At 39.1% G+C, this 21,634-nt stretch overlaps 1 protein-coding gene across 3 annotated transcripts in view; it reads right to left on the bottom strand.

Moving 5' to 3' along the window:
* The window catches only part of NHS (NHS actin remodeling regulator), a 339,250-nt gene that overhangs the window by 39,336 nt on the left and 278,280 nt on the right, over positions 1–21,634 (bottom strand). For all 3 annotated transcript variants that reach the window (XM_032475419.1, XM_032475418.1, XM_032475420.1), the window contains exon 3: positions 11,881–12,014. In XM_032475419.1, the coding sequence (XP_032331310.1) occupies positions 11,881–12,014 (134 nt within the window). The remainder of the gene's footprint in view (positions 1–11,880; positions 12,015–21,634) is intronic.

Below are 21,634 nucleotides of genomic sequence, written 5' to 3' on the forward strand. Positions count from 1 at the left end.
AGGTGATACCTCATTGTAGTTTTGATTTGCATTTCTCTGAGAATTAGTGATATTAAGCATTTTTTCATGTGCTTTTTGATCATTTGTATGTCTTCCTTGGAGAATTGCTTGTTTAGGTCTTCTGCCCATTTTTGGATTGGGTTGTTTATTTTTTTCTTATTGAGTCATATGAGCTGCTTATATATTCTGGAGATCAAGCCTTTGTCGGTTTCACTTGCAAAAATTTTCTCCCATTCCCTAGGTTTTCTTCTTGTTTTACTTCTGATTTCCTTTGCTGTGCAGAAGCTTGTAAGTTTCATTAGGTCCCATTTGTTTATTCTTGCTTTTATTTCTTCTAGGAGAAAATTTTTGAGATGTATGTCAGATAATGTTTTGCCTATGTTTTCCTCTAGGAGGTTTATTGTATCTTGTCTTACGTTTAAGTCTTTAATCCATTTTGAGTTCATTTTTGTATATGGTGTAAGGGAGTGTTCTAGCTTCATTGTTTTACATGCTGCTGTCCAGTTTTCCCAACACCATTTGCTGAAGAGACTGTCTTTATTCAATTGTATATTCTTGCCTCCTTTGTCGAAGATGAGTTGACCAAAAGTTTGTGGGTTCATTTCTGGGCTCTCAATTCTGTTCCATTGGTCTATATGTCTGTTTTGGTACCAATACCATGCTGTCTTGATGACTGTAGCTCTATAGTATTGTCTGAAGTCTGGGAGAGTTATTTCTCCAGCCTCTTTCTTTCTCTTCAGTAATGCTTTGGCAATTCTAGGTCTTTGATGGTTCCATATAAATTTTATTATGATTTGTTCTAGTTCTGTGAAATATGTCCTGGGTAATTGGATAGGGATTGCATTAAATCTGTAGATTGCCTTGGGCAGTGTGACCATTTTAACAATATTGATTCTTCCAATCCAAGAGCATGGAATATCTTTCCATTTTTTAAAGTCTTCTTTAATTTCCTTCATCAATGGTTTATAGTTTTCTGTGTATAATTCTTTCACCTCCTTGGTTAGATTTATTCCCAGACATTTTATTACTTTGGGTGCTATTTTAAAGGGGATTGTTTCTTTACTTTCTTTTTCTGTTGATTTATCGTTAGTGTAAAGAAATGCAAATGATTTTTGAACGTTAATTTTGTAACCTGCTACCTTGCTGAATTCTTCAATCAGCTCTAGTAGCTTTTGTGTGGACCTTTTAGGGTTTTCTATATATAGTAACATGTCATCAGCATATAATGACACTTTTACCTCTTCTTTTCCAATTTGGATCCCTTTTATTTCTTTCTCTTGCCTGACTGCTGTGGCTAGGGCTTCCAGGACTATGTTGAATAGGAGTGGTGATAGTGGGCATCCTTGTCTTGTCCCAGATTTTAGTGGGAAGCTTTTGAGTTTTTCACCGTTGAGTACTATGCTGGCTGTAGGTTTGTCATATATAGCTTTTATTATGTTGAGATATGTTCCCTCTATACCTACTTTGGCGAGAGTTTTTATCATAAATGGGTGTTGAATTTTATCAAATGCTTTTTCTGCATCGATTGAGATGATCATGTGGTTTTTGTCCTTTCTCTTGTTGATGTGATGTATTACATTGATTGATTTGCGTATGTTGAACCAGCCTTGTGTCCCTGGGATGAACCCCACTTGGTCATGATGTATAATATTTTTTATGTGCTGTTGGATTCTATTTGCTAAAATTTTGGTGAGGATTTTGGCGTCTATGTTCATCAGTGATATTGGCCTATAATTCTCTTTTTTTGTAGTGTCTTTGCCTGGTTTTGGTATCAGGGTGATGGTGGCTTCATAGAATGAGTTTGGGAGTATTCCCTCCTTTTCAATTGTCTGGAAGAGTTTGAGAAAACCGGTATGAGTTCTTCTTTGTATGTTTGGTAGAATTCCCCGGTGAAGCCGTCCGGTCCTGGACTTTTATTTGTAGGGAGGTTTTTAATTGCTATTTCTATTTCCTTTCTAGTGATCGGATTGTTCAAGTGTTCAGATTCTTCTTGATTCAGTTTTGGTGGACAGTATGTTTCCAGAAACTTGTCCATCTCCTCTAGGTTATCCAGTTTGGTTCCATATAGTTTTTCATAATATTCTCGTATGATATTCTGTATTTCTATTTTGTTTGTTGTAATTTCTCCATTTTCCTTTCTTATTTTGCTAATTTGTGCTCTCTCTTTTTTCTTCTTTGTGAGTTTGGCCAGAGGTTTGTCGATTTTATTTACTTTTTCAAAAAACCAGCTTTTGGTTTGGTTGATTTTTTCTATGGTCTTGTTAATCTCTATTGTATTTAATTCCCCTCTGATCTTTTATTATTTCCTTCCTTCTGCTGCTTTTTGGGGCTTTTTGTTCTTCTTTTTCTAATTCATTCAGGTGGTGGGTTAAATTGTTTATTTGAGATTGTTCTTCTTTTTTGAGGAAGGCCTGTATCACTATAAACTTCCCTCTTAGCACTGCCTTTGCTGTGTCCCATAGGTTTTGAGTGGTTGTGCTTTCATTATCATTTGTCTCAAGGTATTTTTTAATTTCAGCTTTGATTTCCTCATTGATCCATTGTTTTTCTCAATAACATATTGTTTAATCTCCATGCTTTCCTTTTTTTCTCCTTTGTTTCTCTGTTGTTGATTTCCAGTTTCATGGCATTGTGGTCAGTAAAGATGCTTGAGATAATTTCTATCTTCTTAAAATTGTTGAGGTTTCTTTTGTGCCCAAGTACATGATCGATCCTGGAAAATGTTCCATGTGCACTTGAAAAGAATGTATATCCTATTTTTGGGGGGTGTAATGCTCTGAAAATATCCACCAAATCTAGTTTTTCTATTGTAGTATTTAATTTCTCTGTTGCCTTGTTTATTTTCTGTCTGGAAGATCTGTCTAGTGATGTTAATGCAGTGTTAAAATCTCCAACTATGATTGTATTCCCATCAATATCCCCCTTTATCTCTGTTAGTAATTCTTGTATGTACTTAGGTGCTCCTATATTGGGTGCATATATATTAACGAGTGTAATATCCTCATCTTGTATCACTCCTTTAATCATTATAAAATGTCCTTCTTTATCTTTCTTTATGGCCTTTGTTTTAAAGTCTATTTTGTCTGAAATCAGTACTGCAACACCTGCTTTTTTGGCTTTTCCATTTGCATGGAATATCCTTTTCCATCCTTTCACTCTCAATCTATATGTGTCCTTCTCCCTAAAGTGGGTCTCTTGTATGCAGCCTATTGAAGGTTCTTGCTTTATTATCCAGTCTGCCACTCTGTGTCTTTTGACTGGAGCATTTAGTCCATTAACATTTACAGTAATTAATGATAGATGTGTGTTTATTGCCATTTTGAACTTATCTTTGCAGTTGAATTGGTATATCCTCTTTGTTCCTTTCTTCTTCCTTTTGTGGTTTGGTAATTTTCCTTTGTATTATCATGGATTTTATTTAATTTTTGTGACTCCTTTGTAAATTTTTGGCTTGTGGTTACCCTTTTTTGTAAATCTATCAACCCATTACTATAACTGTTTTTATTAAACTGATAGTAACATGATCTCAAACCCATCCTACTGTTAAAAAAATTTAAAAAAGAAAGAAAAAAATATTCTATATTTCCCTGCCTCCCTCTCCCACTCTCAGTGATTTGTATGTCTTCTTTTATAATTTCATGTTTACTTTATTTGTAATTCATGAGTTATCACCTTTCCAGTTGTGAGTTTCTCATTTCTGTAGCATCCTGCTGCTTTTCTATTTAGAATAGCCCTTTCAGTATTTCTTTTAGCATGGGTTTAGTGTTGCTAAACTCCTGCAGCTTTTTTTGGTCTGTGAAACTCTTTATTTCTCCTTCTATCCTCAAGGATAGCCTTGCTGGATAAAGGATCCTAGGCTGCATCTTTTTTTCATTCAGGGCTTTGAATATATCTTGCCACTCCCTTCTGGCCTGTAGTGTTTGTGTAGAGAAATCAGCTGAGAGCCTTATGAGGGTTCCCTTGTAACTTACTCTTTGCTTTTCTCTTGCTGCCTTTAGAATCATTTCTTTATCCTTGACTCTGGCCATCTTGATTATGATATGTCTTGGTGTGGGTCTATTTGGGTTCTTCCTGTTTGGGACCCTCTGAGCTTCCTGTACTTGGATATCTGATTCCTTCTTTAAGTTTGGGAAGTTTTCAGTCATGATTTCTTCAAAAACCTTTTCAATCCCCTTTGATCTTTCTTCTTCTGGGACCCCTATTATGTGAAGATTGGGACGCTTTATATTATCCCATAGGTCCCTTATGCTATTTTCATTATTTTTTATTTGCTTCTCTTGTAGTTCTTCTGAATGGGTGCTTTCTATTGCCCTGTCTTCTAGATCACTCATTCGTTCCTCTGCATTATCTAGTCGGCTTTGCACAGCTATTAGATCATTCCTCATCTCTGTCAATGAGTTTACCCATTCTACTTGGCTCTTCTTTATAGCTTCAATTTCATTTTTGACATATTTTATATCTCTAAACACTACCTCTTTTAATTCCTTCAGCAATTCCATCACTCCTTTTTTGAAATCTTGATCTAGTAGGCTATCGATGTCTATTTCGTTGATCTTTCTTTCAGGGGATTTCTCTTGTTCTTTTAATTGGGAAAGGTTTTTCTGCTTCTTCATCTTGCTCATACCTCTTTGGCACTGTGGTTTATGGAGTATCAGTTGTTTATTTTGGTCCTTAAGGATTTTATCTATCTGATGCCTATTTAGGAATAGAACTTAGGAAAAAAAGAAAAAAAAAATAAGAGAGAGAGAGAAAGAATTTTAAAAGAAGGGAGAAAGAGGGTTTGAAAACAGTGTATAATGAATAATAGAAGAGTGAATTGAAGCAGAGTATTAATCGGGTTGAGACGTCCTTTTAAAACCTTTACAAAAAAAAGGGGGTGGGGAGATGAATAGATGTATTTGAAACCTGTGTCTAATCAATAGCAGGACATCAAAACCCAAGAGAAATAGAAATGAATTAAGAAGTAAAGATTAAGAGAGTAATAGAAAATAGAACAGGTAAAAACAGATTTAAAAAAAAAGGGGGGGGTGGTTTGTCGGTGTTCTCCTGGAGTCTGTGTGCTTTTAATGTGAAGTCTTTCTGTCTTAGTCCTGTTTTGGAAGCTCAGCTTGCTGTTTTCAGAGGCCCTCCGCTGGCGTCCTCTTCTGTGCTGCTCCCAGCACCTGTCGGCAAGCGGATCGCGCCTCCTCCTAACACTGGGTCAGGTGCAGCTCTCCTCTGCTGTGGGCGGGCGGGTCGCTGCCCCTCCGGATGCCGCAGTCAGATGTTGCAGACTGGCCGGGTAGGAGGGCGGGTCGTGCCCCCTCCCAGCACCTCGGTCAGGGGCTGTGTTCCTGCCCGAAAGGCGGGGGGCCGCTCTTGCTCTACCTGCGCCGCCGCCGCGGGTAGCTCCGCTGCTCTGTGCGGCTGTGCGCTCCGCTCTGGTCGGCGCTCCGCAGGTGGGCTCGGGGAAGACCGAGGGACAGCCCTGTCCCTGCTCCGAGCAAAAACACAGCTCCTTGTTTGTCTTTGTGGAGCAAGTTCTCTGAGGGACCAGAATGGAAGGATCCTATCTGCCCCGGGCTGCAGGCCAGTCTCAGTCTGGCCTTTGAGGCTGCTAAGCCCTTCGGTCCGGATGCAGGTTTCGCTCCCGCCCCCGCCTGGGTGCTCAGCGGGGAGGATATGGCGGCTGTGCCTGCGCCCCGCCTCTCTTCCCCCGAAAACTTTCCGCGGGTTTTCAGAGATGGGGGTGTGCACCCTTCCCCCGAGAGCACCTCAACCTTGCTGTTTTATGGAGGGCCCAGGTTGTTCTGCCCTGTGCACCCACAGCCACGGCGCGCAGCCCCTTGCGTTCCCCTGGGGCTGCCTCCGTGCAGCCCCTCCAGTCCTCCGCCCGGCTTGTGCAGCCTGGCCCTTCCCGCCGCTGCAGGCCCGCGTCTCAGGCTGGGTGTCGGGGGGACGCTCTGTGCCCGTTTAACTTAGTTCTGTTAGTCAAGGGCTGCTCTGTACAGATCCGAGCCTCGGAGGCTCCCGCTCAGTCCCGCTGGCCTCTCAGTTGGAGAGGGGAGACCCAGCGAGCGAGCGCCAGTCCTCTTTTGCGGCTCCCTCCCCGCGGGACCCGTCCTGTGCTGCTTTGCCTTTTGTTCTTTCTTTTTTCCTTTTCTCCTACCAGATTTTTGGTGTCTTTATCATTTGAAGAGGGCGATGTTCTCTCAGAGTTCCGCAGGTGCTCTGGTTGGCTGAGTGGGTCTGTAGATGTGGGTCTTGGTGTATTTGTGGGAGAGGGTGACCTGCGAGCGTCCTTCTACTCCGCCATCTTCTCCGTCTCTTTCATGTTCTTTGTATTTTCTAAATCTTTGTTGAAAACTTCTAACTTTTCATTCTGTGCATCCATTCTTCTCCTGAGTTCTTTCATCATCATTATGATCATTACTCTGAACTTTTTCTCAGGTAGATTGCCTATCTTCACATTACTTATTTCTTCTGCGGTTTTATCCTGTTCCTTTGGAACATTTTCCTCTGTCACCTCATTTTGTCTGAGTTGCTATTGATAGTTTTATGTATGTAGTAGGTTAGTTATGTTTCTCAACGTTGGAGAAGTGGCCCTCTGTAGGAGACGTCCTATGCCTCCCTGCAGCTCACTCCCCTCTCATCACCCAAGCTATATGCTCTGTGGGTTCCCCCTAAGAGGGCTGTGTGGGTCTTTCTGTTGTGGTGGGCTGAGTATGTGGTGGGGGAGGGGTCTGGCAGGCTTGGTTGGCCCTTGTCTTGGTTGGTTGCCAGGCTCTGCCTTGTGTGGATGCTGCTGGCTACTAGTTAGTGGGGTCTGATCATGAAGCGGCTGACTGAAGAACCCCAGGGGGCCCCAGGGCTAATGCTAGCTCACTTGTGGGTGGAGTCAAGGTCCAGAAGACTCCAGGGCTGTTGCCCCCCCCCCCAAACTGGTGGGTGAAGCTGGGTCCAAGGGTTAGTGCTGGACTACTGGCAGATAGATCTAGGTCCTGGAGTCTGGTTGCAGGGCCCATGGATCCCAGAGCTGGTGTTAGATTACTGGTGGCGGGGGGCAGTTCTGGACACAGTTGGGTATAGGGTTTAGGGTGTCCCAAAGCTTGTGTTGGCCTGCTAGTGGGCAGGGCTGGGACCCGTCTGGTCCCAGAGTAGGGTCTGACCTGCCATAGGCTGGCTGGGTCCATAGGCTGTGGTTTTCTTGCATCTGGTGTTTGCTCCCTGGTGGGTGAGGCTGTCTAAAGACTAGCACAGGCTTCCTAGAGGGCAGGGCTGTTGCCTGCCCACTGGTGGGCAGGACCATGTACAGAGGTGTGTCTTGAAGCAGCTGTGGGCTCAGGAATTCTTTAGGCAGCCTGTCTGTTGATGAGTGGGGCTTTGTCCCCACTCAGTTAGTAATTTGCCCTGAGGCATCCCAGCACTGGTGCCTACAGGCTGTTGGGTGGGTCCAGGTCTTGGTGCTAATGTGCTAATGGCACCTACCAGAACTGGTTTCCATGCGGTAGCATGAGCTCCCAAATATGGCTGCTGCCAGTGTCTATGTCCACAAAGTAAGCCATAGCCGCCCCCCACCTCTCCAGGAGATTCTCCAAGACCAGCAGGTATGTCCGGCCCAGACTTCTATCAAATTATTGCTTTTGCCCTGGATCCTGGTGTGTGTGAGATTTTTGTGTGCACCCTTTAAGAGTGAAGTTTCTATTTCCCCATAGTCCTATGGAGCTCCCAAAATTGAGCACTGCTGGCCTTCAAAGCCAAATGATCTGGTGGCTTGTCTTCCTGGTGAAGGATCCCCAAGCTGGGGAGTCTGAAGTGAGGCTCAGAACTCTCATTCCTGTGGCAGAACCTCTGCACTATAATTATTCTCCAGTTAGTGGGTCACCCACTTTGGGATATGAGACTTGATTATATTGCAAATCTGCCCCTCCTACCCATCTCATTGTCATTCCTTTTTTATGTGTTTAATTGTTGAAGATTTTTTTGGTAGGTTTCGGTCTTTTCCATGTTGTGCAGATAGTTGTGGTTCTGGTGTGCTCATAAGTGGAGGTGAGCCCAGGGTCTTTCTACTCTGCCATCTTAGCCTGATTTCCCCCTGGTTATTTGTGAATGCTTATTTCTCCATAAGGGCTTTAGTATCAATGGGTCTAAGTCTATTTTTTAAAAAGCTTATTGGTAATTTTTATTGGGATAGTGTTAAATTTATAAATTAGAACTGACTTGTGTATAGTGCTAAATCATTATTTCTAAGAACAGGGGATGTCCTCCCATTTGAGAAAGTCTAATTTTGTGTCTTTTAGGAATGCTTTAAAGGTTTTCTCATATAGGTTTTGCACATTTGTGATAAATTAATTCCTAAGTATTTAATCTTCATTGGTATTGCAGTATATGGAGTTATTTTATACCACTAAGTCTTCTGATTGTCATGTAAATGAAGGATATTGAGTTTTGTGTGTTTATATCCTGCTACTTTACTGAATTCTTTTATTGTCTCAATTAATTTTATCATTGATTATCTAGGATTTTCCTAGTATAGTGTCATATCATGTGCAACTAGATATAGGTTTACTTATTCTTTACCAATGCTTATGTGTGTAATTGATTAATTTTGTTTAACTGCATTGATTAATTCCTCTAATATAATGCTAATTAGTAGCAGAGATAGTGAGTATCCTTGCCTTATTCCTGATTTTAATGGAAATGCCTCTAATGTTTCCCCATTAGGTAAGATACTTGCCTTAGGACTAAGGCATATATTTTATCCTGTTAATGAAGTACCACTCAATTCTTATTTTCTCGTCTTTTTAAACAGGCCTTTCCAGCATCTTTGGAGATAATCATATGAAGTTTTACCCCTTAGATATATTAATATAGTATATGATATTCATAGATTTCCTAATATTGAACCACCCTTACATTTCTGGAATAAATCCCATTTAGTCATGGTATATGATATTGTATTCTGTTTGTTAACATTTAATTTAGTAGTTTTGCATCAGTACTAATGAACTAATATTGGTCATTATATTGGTCCTTCCTGCCTTCCTTCCTATCTTTTATCAGGTTTAGGTATCAAACCTTCAGGAAATGTTTATATAAGAAATAGAGAAGTTCTTAATTTTTGATGTGCTGAAACTATTTATAGAGCATTGAGATTATCTGGACTTTGAAAGTTGAATGGAATTCTTCAGGAAACCATCTGGGCCTGAAATCACCTTCTTTGCTACCCTTGATGAAGGAGGACTTCTAAATGGGCTTTAATTAGGAGATACTTCTTGAATTTCAGCTGACAGAGCTGGGATTTAAACCTAGTTAGAAGCATGATCTTAACCACTGTATCAGTGATACATCAGGGACTTGATTACCTAATAGTAATGATGATGAAGATGATGTCTAGTAGATATTAGTTGCCTATTATGCATCAAGTACCATTTACATGTATTAACACATTCAGTCCCTGTTTCAGACTTACGGGGTACTATCTCTTATTATCCCTGAAGCACCGAAATTATCAACTCATCAAGGGTCACACAGCTAGTATAAATGGTGGAGCTGGTTTTCAATTCCAGTCAGTTTGGCTTCACAGTCTGTGCCTTTAATGACCAAAGTACAGTATAACAGCTTGCAGAACTGTGGACGATCCCCTTATATCAGAATCTCATTATGAATGCTTTTTTTTTAAAGGGGAAAAAATGGCTTAACTAAAGTCTCACAGATGAAAGAAGAGTTGCTGCCTATGAAAATGTCTGTCTAGCAATTTGGCTACAATCTCCCTATCCCTATCCTTACGGCTCTTCTCTTGCAGCAGTGTACAGACCTTGTAAGCTTCGTGTATAGAATTGTGTTCTAGTCTGAGTCAGCTCCACGTCTGAGGGATGCAACTTGAATGGAAAATTTTCCAATGAACTTGGTGACCCAAACTCAAATGAAACAGTTAAAATTTCCTCAAATTACTTAGAAATACTAAGTATTATCATTGAGATGGGTAAATTTTCTGGTTTATGTTAAGTATGATCTCTTATTAATGTTTGTTGAGTCAATGAAGCACCCTCATTGCTATTCATTATTTTAAGCTTTTTCGTACAGTCTTACTTTGATATTTAGACATTATTAAAATTATGCAGATTAAGACAAAGGGTAATATTTTTATGTCATTTCCGTAAATGCTCAACATTCTTCTCTCCCACATCCCCCCACCAAGAAAACCAACTTAATGAGCCACAAAACATGTTATAATGAATGGGAAAAATATTTTTAGCATTTTTATGCAGAAAATACCTCATTAAAAACAAATGCTTCAGCAAGCAGATTTGAGCTTAATGAGGACTTTTGTTGAGCAGAGGCTTTTATGACAAATCACTAGCATGTGTAACTGCTCTATATAAAGACCTAGAAAGCCCTCAGAGCCTCGTCCTTATCCCTGGGCTGCACTGCAGCGGTGTGTGAGTGTGGCATGACGCTTAGTAGATGCTTGATGAACCTGAGGGACGTGAAGCCTACTATCCAGCCACAAGTAGGAAAAATGTCTATGTACTGATCAGTCTCACTGTTTTGTCAGATGTTATATCAGGAGAGTCATTAAGATGAACTTTGTTCTCAGCTGGGTGTTTGGCATCATGTGACCCAAATATTTTGTATCTGTTTCATACTGTAAAGGCCATAAGGGTATAGGGTTTATAACTATACATACAACCTTAATTTCAAATAAAAACCTCAACTTGTACCCACACTATTGTAACTTGTTAGACTTTGGGACTCCAACTGGCATGACAAGGGAGCAGGGACCCAGCTCGTCAGGCAGGCTGTAGGGGCCGATTTGGTCACAGAAACCACAGTCCCTCGCCTCAGTCATGCCCTGCCCTGAGGCACAAAGTGCTCACCTAGGGTGATGGGCCTTACCACTGAGGCCTCAGAAGGCACACTTGGCGTGATGGTGTTTCCAGGTATTCTGAGCTGGGCTCAGCTTCATCACTGATCCATCCTTGCAGGCTTGAGCTGAGTCACAGCCACACCCACCCAGGCAAGGTTGACATTTCCAGTGGTAATTGGTTACCCAGAAGAACTAGCCTCCCTTATAGAATGGGAAGCATGAAATTATGAGATGATTCATTTTCAGGTGGTATTTTTTCACATCATGTAAGTTCTTTCTCCGTTCATCTGACCGAGTCAGCCACACTATCACATGACTAGTAACAACAGTAGTGGTTGCAGCAGTTAACATTTATTGAGGTGTTACTGAATGCCAGGAACTGTGCTAAGTTTTTTCCACACCTTATCTCATTTAACCCTCAAACCCTATAAGCTGGATACTATTAATATCCCCATATTACAGATGAGGAAACTGAGGGCAAAGATGGTAAGTAACCTGCACTAAATCTTTCAGCTCATATATATAAGAACTAGGATTTAAAGCAATTTTCCCCCTGATTCTATTTTATTTTTTTAATGAAGTATAGTTGACTTACAATATTATGTTAGTTTCAGGTATACAGCAAAGTGATTCAGTTATAGATTTTTTTTCAGGTTTTTTTCCATTATAGATTATTACAAAGTATTATATACAGTTCCCTGTGCTATACAGTAAATCCTTGTTGTTTCTCTTTTATATATACTGGTCTATATCTGTTAATCCCACATTCCTAATTTCTTTGATTTCAGAGTCCTTAACTATTATTGCTTTACTGCATTGTGTAGCCAATTAACTAAAAAAAAACTATATCCCCACTCTATTCCAAAATAAGAGGCATTCTTTTCAGTAATGACAGGGTAAAACATTCAGTTTTCAAATGCCCATGATCAGCTCTTTCAGGCTCCTTCAGTAGGAGGAGGGAAACTGACCCAAGACCCACTCATACTTCCCGCTCAGCAGGTACAGGGCTGCCGCCTGGCCACCACTCTCACCGTTAAGAAGTGCCGGTCCTTAACTTCGCGCCGCCTCTGGCTGTGAGTTGGTGGGTAGGCTGGCAGTGGAGGAACCGCTACGGAAGGGGGGGCAGCAGCTCTTTGCTCCCGACGATCACTCCGGCTACGGTGTTCTGGGGGCAGAAAAAACAATAGTACATAAACAAACTTGGCATTTTCAATTTCTCTTTCCCCTGTGGGAGGATGAGCAAAAGGCTGGAAAAAAGTGAGTTTTTGGTAATCTAGCTCATTTGTATACTAAATATTTTCAGAATGGTTCTGAACTAAACTTTCATTTCATATTAATATGAAGTTGGACACCTATATTTCAGTGGGTCCATCTCATAGTCGTTGTACAAGATGTTTGGAGAAAGTAGTATATTTCTCAGTGTGCCTCATTTCAAAACAACATGAGCAAAAAAAAAAAAAAATCTAGAACAATGGTGTAAAATCTGCTGACAGTCCTGTGGTGGATAGTCGGCACAGACATGCCAGAGCCCCCCAGGGTGTGGTGGGGGACAGATGCTCACAGCCATCCAGGGGGTGATGGAGCCGGCTCACAGTGCCTCAGGAGCACGGATGGCTATGTGTTTAGGAATTTTGTGAGCCAGTTTTTAAACTGTTGGTAACTTGAAATAGGCCATGGTGGGAGTATTTATACCACAGAAATTGCTGAATGCTATACATCAGGGCCTTATTTATTTATTACCTTTTTTTTTTTAAGAGAACCTGTGACCAGCACACCATTGCAGCCATCTAAGCCCTGTCTGCCGCAATACTCAGGTGGCTTTCAAATCCTGGGCTCTTAGAGAAAGTAAAGGAATTCCAATTATGACAGTTGTCTGATTTAGGAATAAAGCTACCTCTGGGAAAAGCCAAGAAATTTCTATGGGGTGAAGTGGTCCTGACTTCATAACAAGAATCAGTGAGACACCAGGAGCACAATTTAGTTTCTGGATGTCTCAGCAAGCCCCAAAGCATACCGTGCCCAACATACTGGCCACACCAGAGGCTGCCCTGCCTGCCAAAACCCAGCCCACACTGATGCCTAGGGCCTGAAATCTCATGACCCCCGCTCATGTGACCAAGGTGCAGATTTGTGTAGCAGATGCCTTAATCTGACTTCTGTTGTTTACAATTGCCATTATCCAGCACATCAATAATATTTATGATGCCCAATATTTATTGAGCAACTGCCACACACCAAAGATGGTTTGCAAAAGCTCTCACGTGTATCATCTTGACAATTGCACAAAGTAGGCACTGATAGCATCCCTCTTGTGTAGATGCCTAAATGGATCAGGGAGGCTCAGTCACTGCTGAGCTATCAGTGGTACACACTTGGCCCCAGGGCCCTGATCTTGACCATTGCTTGACCTATAACTCTGGAAGGTCCAAACACACCTCACTCATCAGAGCAAGACTGCTTGGATTTTCTATTATTTGATTATAATTACATTTGATCACATTCTAATTCTTTGGACATTGATAATAAAGAATATAGAATATTTGGCTACTCATAAGACACTACTTACTCTTTTACCTGTGTTAGGAAACAGAACTAACTACACTGACACTCTCAGGTGGCGTCACATGCCCTTTCTCTGAAGGCCCTATGGTTTCCAGTGCCCATTTCATCTCTATCACTGTATTGATAAAAATCAGGATCTCTCTATAAATCTGCCTATTTACTAGAAGTCTGCCGCCGGACAACAGAGTACATTCAGGTTTCCCTCTCTGTGCCCTTCTGTGCTGGTGATATAGTGGGTTCTCCATAAATGTTTGTTGAGTGACTGAAAAGAAGAAATTAATGCTTTCAGTAGGGTCTGGTTTTGTAACATTAGAATGTACTCTAAACCCCTATCTTTCCCATGGGCTGTGTGGGCACTGACACAGTGCTGTGCCCTCGCTGTTGGGACCTTCTCTAGGTCCTGCTGCTTGTTTCTGCTGGCCTTCCTAATGCTGGCCTCTTTCCTCTTTGCTGTATTCAGTGTGCTGCACTCTAAACCAGTACCTGAGCACTCTTGAGCTTTCTGATTTCTGTCCATGTCTGATTAGACAGGGAAGCCCAGTGACAGGCCAAACTACTGACTTGGTCTGTGTCAGGAAAACGTGGCAGTATTTCTCATCATCCTTTGCTTGGGATTCTTTAGACAAATGTTGATTCCCATTCACAACCAGAGGAAAGTCCTCATCCCCACGTAGGTGGTCTTTGCTAAACTGCCTCCACAGCTGTTCATCAGGAAGACTTCAAAAAAATTTTTTATTTAACTATAGTTGATTCACAATATTGCATTAGTTTCAGGTGTACAGCTTCAGATGCTTTTCCATTATAGGTTACTACAAGATATTGAATACAGTTCCCTGTGCTGTACAGTAAATCCTTGTTGTTTATCTGTTTTATATATAGTGGTATGTATCTGTTAATCCTGTACTCCTAATTTATCCCTCATTCCTCTTCCTTCGGTAACCATAAGTTTGTTTTATATGTCTGTGTCTGTTTCTGTTTTGGAAATAAGTTGATTTGTCTTTTTTTTTTTTTAAGATTCCACATATATGTGACATATAATGTTTGCTTTCTCTTTCTGACTTAGTCATTCTGTATGATAATCTCTCAGTCTATCCATGTTGCTGCAAATGGCATTATTTCATTCTTTTTTATGGCTAATATCCCATTTTATTATATATATATCTCACAACTTCTTTATCCAGTCATCTGTCGATGGACATTTAGGTTGCTTCCATGTCTTGGCTGTTGTAAATAGTGCTGCTATGAACATTGGGGTGCATTCTTTTCAAGTTAGAGTTTTCAATTTTCTGGATTTATGCCCAGGAATGGGATTGCTGGATAATATTGTAACTCTATTTTTAGTTTTTTAAGGAACCTCCATACTGTATTACCTACTGGCTATACCAACTTACATTCCCACCAACAGTGTAAGAAGGTTCCCTTTTTTTTTTTCACACCCTCTGCAGCATTTATTATATTGTAGACTTTTTAAATGATGGCCATTTTGACCAGTGTGAGGTGATACCTCATTGTGGTTTTGATTTGCATTTCTCTAATAATTAGTGATGTTGAGCATCTTTTCATGTGCCTGTTGGCCATTCATATGTGCCTTCTTTTGATAAATGTCTGTTTAGGTCTTCTGCCTATTTTTTGATTGGGTTGGGTTTTTTTTGTTTTTGTTTTTGTTGTTTTTTTTTTTTTTTGTATTGAGTTGTATGAGCTGTCTGTATATTTTGGAAATTAAGCCTTTGTCAATCACATCATTTGCACATTTTTCTCCCAGTCCATAGGTTGTCTTTTCATTTTGTTGGTTTCCTTTGCTGTGCAAAAAGCTTACAAGTTTGATTAGGTCTCATTCATTTACTTTTGCTTTTATTTCTTTTGCCTTGGGAGACTGAGTGATCTAAGAAAACATTACTACGATTTATGTCTGAGGATGTTTTGCCTATGTTCTCTTCTAGGAGTTTTATGGTATCATGTCTTATATTTAAGTCTTTAAGCCATTTTGAGTTTATTTTTATGTATGGCGTGAGGGAGTGTTCTAACTTTATTGGTTTACATGAGGCTGTCCAGCTTTCCGGACACCATTTGCTGAAAAGACCGCCTTTTTTTCATTGTATATTCTTGCCTCCTTTGTTGAAGATTAATTGACTGTAGGTGTGTGGGTTTAGTTCTGGGCTCTCTATCCTGTTCCACTGATCTAATGTCTGCTTTTGAGCCAGTACCACACTGTTTTCATTACTGTAGCTCTGTAGTATTGTCTGAAGTCTGGGAGGGTTATGCCTCCAGCTTTGTTCTTTTTCCTCAGAATTGCCTTGGGAATTATGAGTCTTTTATGATTTCATATAAATTTTAGGACTATTTGTTTTAGCTCTGTGAACAATGTCATGGGTTATCTGATAGGGATCCCATTAAATCTGTAGATTGCTTTGGGTAGTATGGCCAGTTTAACAATATTGAGTCTTCCAATCCAAGAGCATGGGATATCTTTCCATTTCTTTGTATCATCTTCAGTTTCCTTTATCACTGTTTTATAGTTCTCAGTGTATAGGTCTTTCACTTCCTTGGTTAGGTTTATTCCTAGGTATTTTATTTTTTGATGTGATTTTAAATTGGATTTTTTAAACTTTCTTTTTTCTGCTATTTCATTGTTCATGTAAAGAAAAGCAACAGATTTCTATACATTGATCTTGCATCCTGCTACCTTGCTGAATTCATTTATTAGTTTTAATAGTTTTTGTGTGGAGTCTTTAGGGTTTTCTATATATAGTATGTCATCTGTATACAATGCTAATTTTACCTCTTCCCTTCCAATTTGGGTACCTATTATTTCTTTTTCTTGTCTGATTGCTGTGGCTAGGACTTCCAAAACTTATGTTTAATGGAAGTGGTGAGAGTGGGTATCCTTCTCTTGTTCCAGAATTTAGTGAGAAGGCTTTCAGCTTTTCACCACTGAGTATTATATTGGCTATGGGTTTGTTGTAAATGGCTTTTATGATGCTGAGAGATGTTCCCTCTATACCCAATATGGTGACAGTTTTTAATCATGAATGGATGTTGAGTTTTATCAAATGTTTTGTCTACATCTATTGAGATGATTATGTGGTTTTGTCTTGTTGATGTGGTGTATCATTGATTGATTTGCATATGTGGAACCATCCTTGTGACCCTGGGATAAATCCAACATAATCATAGTGTATGATCCTTTCTATGTGTTGTTGGATTCAGTTTGCTAAATTTTTTTGAGGATTTTTGCGTCTATATTCATCAATGATATTAGCCTGTAACTTTCTTTTTTTGTAGTGTATTTGTCTAGTTTTGGTATGAGGGTGATGGTGGCTTCATAGAATGACTTTAGGAGTGTTCCCTCCTCTTCAATCCTTTTGAATAGTTTGAGAAGGATAATCATGAATTCTTTGTCTATTTGGTAGAATTCTGCAGTGAAGCCATTTGGTCCTAGACTTTCGTCTGCAGGGAGTTTTTTTTAAATTACAGATTCTATTTCACTTCTAGTAATTGGTCTGTTCATATTTATCTGTTTCTTGATTCAATTTTGGTAGGCTGTATATTTCTAGAAACTTGTCCATTTCCTCTAGGCTGTCCATTTTGTTGGTATACAAGTATTTTCTTATGATTTTTCTTTTTGTATTTCTCCTCAGTTATATCAGTAGTTTTTCCCTCCTCTTTCTTATTTTGTTTATTTGGGTCCTCTTTTCTTCTTGGTGAGTATGGTTACAGGTTCATCTATTTTTTTTATCCTTTCCAAAAAACAGCTCTTGGTTTTACTGATTTTTTTGTTGTTTTTTAAATCTCTGTTTTATTTTCCTCTCTGATCTTTATTATTTCCTTCCTCTGCTGAATTTAGGTTTTGTTTGTTATTTTTCTAATTCTTTCAGGTGGTAGGTCAGATTTTTTTAGTTGAGATTCTTTTTTTTTTTTGAGGAAGGCCTGTATCACTGTGAACTTCCCTCTTAGGACTCCTTTTGCTGCATCCCATAGATTTTTTTTTTTAAATAACTTCTTTTTTTGGAGGGGAGGGAGGTAATTTGGTTTATCTATTTATTTATTTTTCTTATTGGAGGTACTGGAGATTGAACCCAGGACCTCATACATGCTAGGCTGGCACTCTGCCACTGAGCTATACCCTCCCCCCATAGATTTTGTATGGTTGCATTTTCATTGTCATTTGTTTGGAAGTACTTTTTGACTTCCTCTTTGATTTCACCATTGACCCATTGGTTTTCTAGTAGCATGTTGTTTAGTGTTCAGGTAATCATTATTTTCTCTCTTTCTTTTTGTGGTTGACTTCTAGTTTCATTCTGTTGTGGTCAGAGAAGATGCTTGAGATAATTTATATCCTCTTACATTTTTTGAGGCTTGTTTTGTGTCCTAATACGTGGTCTATCCTAGAGAATGTTCCGTGTACCCTTGAAAAGAATATATATTGTGGTTTTTTTGGATCTAATGTCCTGTAGGTATCAATTAACTCTAACTGTTTTGTTGTGTTCTTTAGAGTCTCTGTTGCCTTATTGATTTTCTGGCTGGAAGATCTGTCCATTGATGTCACTGGGGTGTTGAAATCTCCTTTTATTGAATTGCCATCAATTTTTTAAATATGTTAGTATGTGTGTTATGTATTTAGGTGCTCCTATATTGGGTGCATATGTTAATGAGTATAATATCATCTTCCTGTATTGATCGTTTTATCATTTAGTGTCCTTCTTTGTCTTTATGGCCTTTATTTTAGTCTATTCTGTTTGATATGAGTATTGGTACTGCCACTTTCTTGTCATTTCCATTTGAATGAAATATCGCCTTTCACCTCCTCACTTTCAGTCTATACATGTCTATTGCCCTAAAGTGGGTCTCTTAGAGGCAGCATATTATAGGTTCTTATTTTATTATCCATTCTGACACTCTGTCTTTTTAAAATATTTATTCAAGTATAGTCAGTTTACAATGTTGTGTCAATTTCTGATGAACAGCACTGTGCTTCAGTCACATAGGAAAATACATATATTCATTTTCATATTCTTTTTCACTGTAAGTTACTACAAGATATTGAATATAGTTCCCTGTGCTATACAGTATAAACTCGTTTATCTATTTTATATATAGTAGTTAGTATCTGCAAATCTCAAACTCCCAATTCATCCCTTCCCACCCCCTTCTTCCATGGTAACCAGAGTTTGTTTTCTATGTCTGTGAGTCTGTTTCTGTTTTGTAAATAAGTTCATTTGTGTCATTTTTTAAAGATTCCACATATAAAGGATATCATATGGTATTTTTCTTTCTCTTTCTGGCTTACTTCACTTAGAATGACATTCTCCAGGTCCATCCATCTTGCTGCAAATGGCATTATTTTATTCTTTTTTATGGCTGAGTCGTATTCTATTGTCTAAATATACCACAGCTTCTTTATCCAGTCCTCTGTTGATGGACATTTAGGTTGTTTCCATGTCTTGGCTATTGTCAATAGTGCTGCTATGAACACTGGGGTGCATGTATCTCTTCAAATTAGATTTCCCTCCAGATACATGCCCAGAAGTGGGATTGCTGGATCATATGGTAAGTCTATTTTTAGTTTTTAGAGGAATCTCCATACTGTTTCCCATAAGGGCTGAACCAAACCACATTCCCACCACAGTGTAGGAGAGCTCCCTTTTCTCCACACCCTCTCCAACATTTATAGTTTGTGGACTTTGGAATGACGGCCATTCTGACTGGTGTAAGGTGATACTTCATTGTCGTTTTGATTTGCATTTGTCTGATAATTAGAGATATTGAGCATTTTTTCATGTGCCTATTGGCCATCTGTATGTCTTCATTGGAGAATTGCTTGTTTAGGTCTTCTGTCCATTTTTGGATTGGGTTGTTTGTTTTTTTGTTATTAAGTTGTAGGATCTGTTTATATATTCTGGAAATTAAGCCCTTGTCAGTCTCATCTTTTGAAAATATTTTTTCCCATTCTGTGGGTTGTCCTTTTGCTTTGCTTATGGTTTCCTTTGCTGTGCAAAAGCTTGTAACTTTAATTAGGTCCCATTTGTTTATTTTTGCTTTTATTTCTATTGCCTGGGTAGATTGCCCTAGGAGAACATTGCTGAGATTTATGTCAGAAAATGTTTTGCCTATGTTTTCTTCTAAGAAGTTTAGTATCTTGTCTTATATTTGTCTTTAAGCCATTTTGAGTTTATTTTTGTGTATGGTGTGAGGGAGTGTTCTAACTTCATTGATTTACATGCAGCTGTCTAGTTTTCCCAACACCATTTGCTGAAGAGACTGTCTACTCCATTTTGTATACTTTTTTGTATACTTTTGCCTCCTTTGTCAAAGATTAATTGACCAAAAGTTTGTGGGTTTATTTCTGGGCTCTCTATTCTGTACCATTGATCCATATGTCTGTTTTTGTACCAATACCATGCCGTTGATTACCGTAGCTCTGTAGTATTGTCTGAAGTCTGGGAGGGTTATTCCTCCAGCTTCATCCTTCTTCTTCAATATTGCTTTGGCAATTTAGGGTCTTCTGTGATTCCATATAAATTTTAGGATTATTTGTTCTAGTTCTGTGAAAGATGTCCTTGGTAATTTGATAGGGATCACATTACATCTGTAGATGGCTTTGGGTAGTATTGCCATTTTAACAATATTAATTCTTCCAATCCAAGAACACTCTATGTCTTTTGGTTGCAGCATTTAGTCAATTGACATTCAAAGTAATTATTGATAGATTGGTATTTATTGCCATTTTAAACCTTGTTTTCCAGTTGATTTTGTATTTCTTCTTTGTTCCTTTATTCTTTTTGCTTTTCCTTTTGTGGTTTGATGGTTTTCTTTTATATTATGCTTGAATTCCTTTCTTTTGAGTTTTGTGAGTCTATTGTTTTCAAGTGTTTTAAACCATAACTATATCTACTTGCTTTAGACTGATAGTCATGTAAGCTCAAACATATTCTAAAAGATCTATGTTTTCTTACTCATCAACCCCATTTTGTGATTTTGATTTTCTATTTTACATCTTTATGTTTATCCTATTGCTGTTGCTTGTAGTTATAACTGCTTTCACAACATTTTTGGTTTTTGATGTATGGACTAGATTAAGAGATCCTCGATCCTTTTATATATTAGTCTTTCCTATTGTGATTTTCCCTTTCCTATAGATTCTTTCTTCTTTCTTATTAAGAGAAGACCTTTCAGTATTTCTTTTAGGATAGGTTTAGTATTGCTGTATTCTTTTAGTTTTGCTTGTCTGAGAAATTCTTTTATTACTCATTCTGTTCTAATAATCTTGCTGGGTAGAGTATCCTAAGTTTCAGGTTTTTCCCTTTCAGGACTTTGAATATATCATGCCTTCCCTTCTGACCTGCAACCTTACTGTAGAGAAATCAGCTGATAGCCTTATGGAGGGAGTCCCTTGTAATGGACTCGTTTTTCTCTTGTTGCCTTTAGAATCCTCTCTTATCATTCACTTTTGCCATTTAATTATATGTCTTGGTGTGGGTCTGTTTGGGTTCATCTCATTTGGGACCCTCTGTACCTGGATATGTTTCCTTCTTTAGGTTTGGGAAGTTTTTAGCTATAATTTCTTCAAATACATTTTTGATCCCCATTTCTCCTTCTGGAATCCCTATTAGGTGTAGGTTGGCAAGCTTTATATTACCCCAGATCTCATGTTGATTTCATTTTTTAATTTGTCTTTATGTCTGCTGTTCTGATTAGGTGATTTATTATTCTAGCCAGATGACTTATTTGTTATTCTGCATTATTTAGTCTGCTAGTTACTGCCTTTAGCTCAGTTTTTATCTTGGCAATTGAGTGGTCTAATTTTGATTGGTTCCTCTTTATGGGTTCTAGTTCCTTATGACAATGATCTGCATTTCTAGTCTTTCTTAGTTTCCATAGCATTTTTATTACCTTCTTCTTGAACTTTGGGGTCTGGTAGCCTGGTGAAGTCTGTTCCATTGTTTTTTTCTTTCAGGGGATTTCTCTTTTTCTTGTAATTGGGAGTAGTTCCTCTGTTTTTTCATTTCACATTTATTTCTCTGACTATGAATTTAGGAAAAACAGTTATCTACTATGGTCTTAAAGGGTTGTTTTATGTGGGAGCATCCCTGTGTAGCGTGAGTGAGTCCAGTCTTTTTGGTGTGCGGGCTGTTTTTGGTATGGCTGCCTGCCATGTCTTTCCTTGCCATGTGCTGTCTGTTGTCCTGATGATGGGAGGTGGGATTGGTGTTGTGGTGTCCAGAG

The sequence above is a fragment of the Camelus ferus genome, chromosome X (genome assembly GCF_009834535.1).
Source record: "Camelus ferus isolate YT-003-E chromosome X, BCGSAC_Cfer_1.0, whole genome shotgun sequence".
NCBI lineage: Eukaryota > Metazoa > Chordata > Mammalia > Artiodactyla > Camelidae > Camelus > Camelus ferus.